Source organism: Pezoporus wallicus, unplaced genomic scaffold, assembly GCF_028554395.1.
Source record: "Pezoporus wallicus isolate ANWC-B61680 ecotype Strahan unplaced genomic scaffold, APGP_CSIRO_Pwel_v1 contig_9073, whole genome shotgun sequence".
NCBI classification, from domain to species: domain Eukaryota; kingdom Metazoa; phylum Chordata; class Aves; order Psittaciformes; family Psittacidae; genus Pezoporus; species Pezoporus wallicus.
Window position 1 is genome coordinate 126,556 of NW_026642829.1, and position 3,247 is coordinate 129,802.

A 3,247-nucleotide genomic window follows, 5' to 3' on the forward strand; every position below is an offset into this window, starting at 1 on the left:
TCCAGACCCCCCCCCCATATACCCAACTCTGGGGACTTATTTGGGGGGGGGATCTCTGCTCTGTTGGCAGCTCCTTATCCCTGGGAGGGGCTGGGGGGCGGCTGCGAGCGGATCCTTAACTCTGGAAGGGGCTTTTTCCTCCCATCTCCCCTTGTCCCATCTCTGCGCCCTCCCGGCTCCTCCCCGCCCCGGCAGCAGCACCGCGCGGTGCAATGGCGCCATCTGACGGACTGAACGGGGAACTGCGCCCACGGGGGTCGAGGGTTCGAGTCCCGGCCCTGCCGGCACCGCACGGGCCGCGGGTCAAAGGGGGAAATAATCCGAAAGGTGAATAGAAGGGAAATGGAACGAATGGAAAGGGAGCGGGAAAAAGAACAGGAGAAATAGAATTTGAAATGATGGAAGTAAAATAGAAAGAAAAATAAAGAAATATAAAAATAGAAATAGTAGAAAAAGAATAGAGAAATATAGAAATGGAAATAATAAAAATATAATAGAGAAATATAGAACTATAAATAGAACTAATAGAAAGAGAAATACAGAAATAGAACTAACACAAATAGAAGAAATAGAAATAGAAATAATAGAATTAGAAATAGAAATAGAAATAGAAATAATAGAATTAGAAATAGAAATAGAAATAACTCGAGATCAATTCCAGATTTGAAGAGTTCTTTCAGAGGGGACAGAAATGTCTGGGACAGCCCCAGCCCTGCTCCGAGCTCTGCAGGGCCCCCCCGTGGGGAGGTTTCCCAAGGTCTCGGAGGAGCAGCCGGACTGTCACCAGGGCTGGTTCCTGCTGGGACAGGGTTCCTCCAGCAGGAAAAGCTGGTTCGGGAGCTGCAGGCTGGGGGAACGCACCCGGGGAATGGGACACAAACAGGGAGCAGGTCCATGCGGTCCTGAACCAGTTTGGGACTGGGAGGCACTGGTGCCTCCAGCTGCTGGAGGTTATTCAGCAAGGCTGGCCCGAAAAGGGGAGCTCATGGATGAGGGCAGCTTGTGAGGAGGGAACAGTGTGAGGGGACCAGGACAGTGGGGATGGAAGAAGTCGCTGCATGGAGGTACCCGGGGGTGTCTGCAGGGGCAGCGCTGGCAGGGCCGGCCTTGGGGATGGAGATGAGCTCTGAGGCAGAAGCTCTTCCCTGTGAGGGTGCTGAGGCGCTGGCACAGGGTGCCCAGAGAAGCTGTGGCTGCCCCATCCCTGGCAGTGTTCAAGGCACAGGGGCTTGGAGCAAGCTGCTCCAGTGGAAGTGGTCCCTGCCTGTGGCAGGGCTTGGAGCTGGAGGAGCTTTAAGGTCCCTTCCAACCCAAACCAGGGTGGAATTCTATGAACCTATAAAATAGTCGCATATGTAGTTGTGTAGCTGATTTGTTGTCCTTATTTCAACTTGTTTTACATTTACTTCCTTAATGGCTATTGCTTTTTAAACGTTCTTTCTCTGCCTACATTTATCCCCTTTCCTGTCTTGACCTTTTAATTCTTTCTTCTCTTTCCTCACTGCGCTTCTAAAACGTTTTTCTTTGTCTGCGCTTTCCTTCACTGTTATTTTTTAGTTATTTTCTCTTTAAATCGCTGGGATTTTAGAACTTTCTACTTTTCTCTCCTTCACTGTCTTTATTTTTCAATTCTCTAGTTGTTGACTTCGCTTTTTAATTGACCTTTCTGTGTCTCTGTTTTAGTTTCTTTTCCATATCACTTCTTTATCTATTACATGTAGCATTTTACATGTTCTTTCTATGTATTTAGTACCCCACAGCCCAGGTTTTTCCATGTTTTTTTCTTTTCCATGTGGATTTCTTTTTTATGTCTTTATTTTCTTTTTCCCCCACATAGGATTCCCTTTTAGCCAATATGTTTCTCCTTTTTTTATTGGATCATGAATCAACATAGAATCACAGCTTGGTTTGGGTTGAAGGCACCTTAAAGCTCATCCAGTTCCAATCCCTGCCATGGGCAGGGACCCCTTCCACTAGAGCAGCTTGCTCCAAGCTCCTGTGTCCAACCTGGCTTTGAACACTGTCAGGGATGAAGGACGTTTGTCAAGGACGGCTTCAAACCACTTCATGCACCAGGATACCAAGGGACAAAATCCACTGCAGGGATGGAGATCTCCCCCTGCTGCCACCTTTTCCCCTGAGCAGAGTGGAAGAGTTCCCATGGAAGGAAGGAGGACTCGGAGGCCCAGGCTTGGATGCAGCACAACTTTAATGAGGGTAAAGAAGAAAAGGAGGTGGCTCCCAGGGAGCACCAGGGGCAGCCACCAAGAGGCGGTGCAGCTCCTGCAGGGTGTCCGTCTGCCTGTCCCTCACTGGGAGGGAGGGAGGGAGGGAGGGAGGGAGGCCAAGAGGTCCCCACGGGGCTGGTGCGGGAGGTGGAGACAGGAAAGGAATGGAGAGGACAGTGGGAGAAGGAAACAGCGCCGTGAAGCTCTATCTCCTGTGCAGATCCATGGTGTGAGGTCGTGGAGGTCCTTGCCCGAGGATGCTGGCAGCAGCTTTAGCAGGGTCTGCAGCAGTAGCGGTTGGTGATGCAGGAGAGGTCGAAGCCCCCGGAGTTGATGGGCACTCCCTCACAGCTGAGGATGCTGCCAACGGCGGCGGAGGTGGAGGAGCCCACAACGGTGTTCTGAGGGAAGGAGCTGAGGATGGGGCCGGGCAGGGTCACCACCACAGGGGAAGGCTCAATGACGACGGTGGAGCTCTGGCACTGCCTGACACAGCACTCATTGCAGCTGTTGGCCAGCGGGGTCGGGCCGCAGGGCTGGCAGGGCACGCACGGGTTGCAGCAGGACATGTCTGGATGCTGGAGCTTCACCTGGACACAGGGCAGGGGCAAGCAGAGGATGGGACACGGCAGCAGCAGCTCTGCACCCAAGCCTGGGCAAGCCAAGGCACCTCCTGGCCCAGCACACGCTGACCACCTCCAAGCCCAGCAGCCGCCTCAGCTCAGTCCCAGCCTCTCTCTGCACAAGCCCTTCTCTCCCCTTCCCTCTGCCCCCCGAGAAGCAGCTCCCAGGCCTGCGCTAGCACAGCCCCCATCAGCTGAGAGCCCCGGGGAGGAACGACCTGCTCTGGAAGCAGCAGCACAAGAGGCTTCGCACTCACCTGATTGCCAGGAGAAGGAGGCCAGAGAAGTGGATGAGGAGCACAGACCTGGGCTGCCTTTTATAGTCGTCCTGCAGTGCCTCAGGCCCACAGGCACCTCTGTGGCAGCAGGAATTTCCTGGCAAGCCCATGGCAAATG

The 3,247-nt window shown here is 53.2% G+C and overlaps 1 protein-coding gene across 1 annotated transcript; it reads right to left on the reverse strand.

Moving 5' to 3' along the window:
- Window positions 1–2,191: 2,191 nt before the first annotated feature.
- On the reverse strand, window positions 2,192–2,993 carry LOC130611534 (feather keratin Cos1-1/Cos1-3/Cos2-1-like). Its single transcript, XM_057432322.1, has one exon. The coding sequence runs from the start codon at window positions 2,795–2,797 to the stop codon at window positions 2,501–2,503; it is 297 nt and encodes a 98-aa protein (XP_057288305.1). The 5' UTR covers window positions 2,798–2,993; the 3' UTR covers window positions 2,192–2,500.
- Between the last annotated feature and the right edge of the window lie 254 nt (window positions 2,994–3,247).

Excerpts from the sequence above, each read along its gene's own strand:
- LOC130611534 (XM_057432322.1), bottom strand. The coding sequence starts at position 2,797 with ATGTCCTGCTGCAACCCGTGCGTGCCCTGCCAGCCCTGCGGCCCGACC.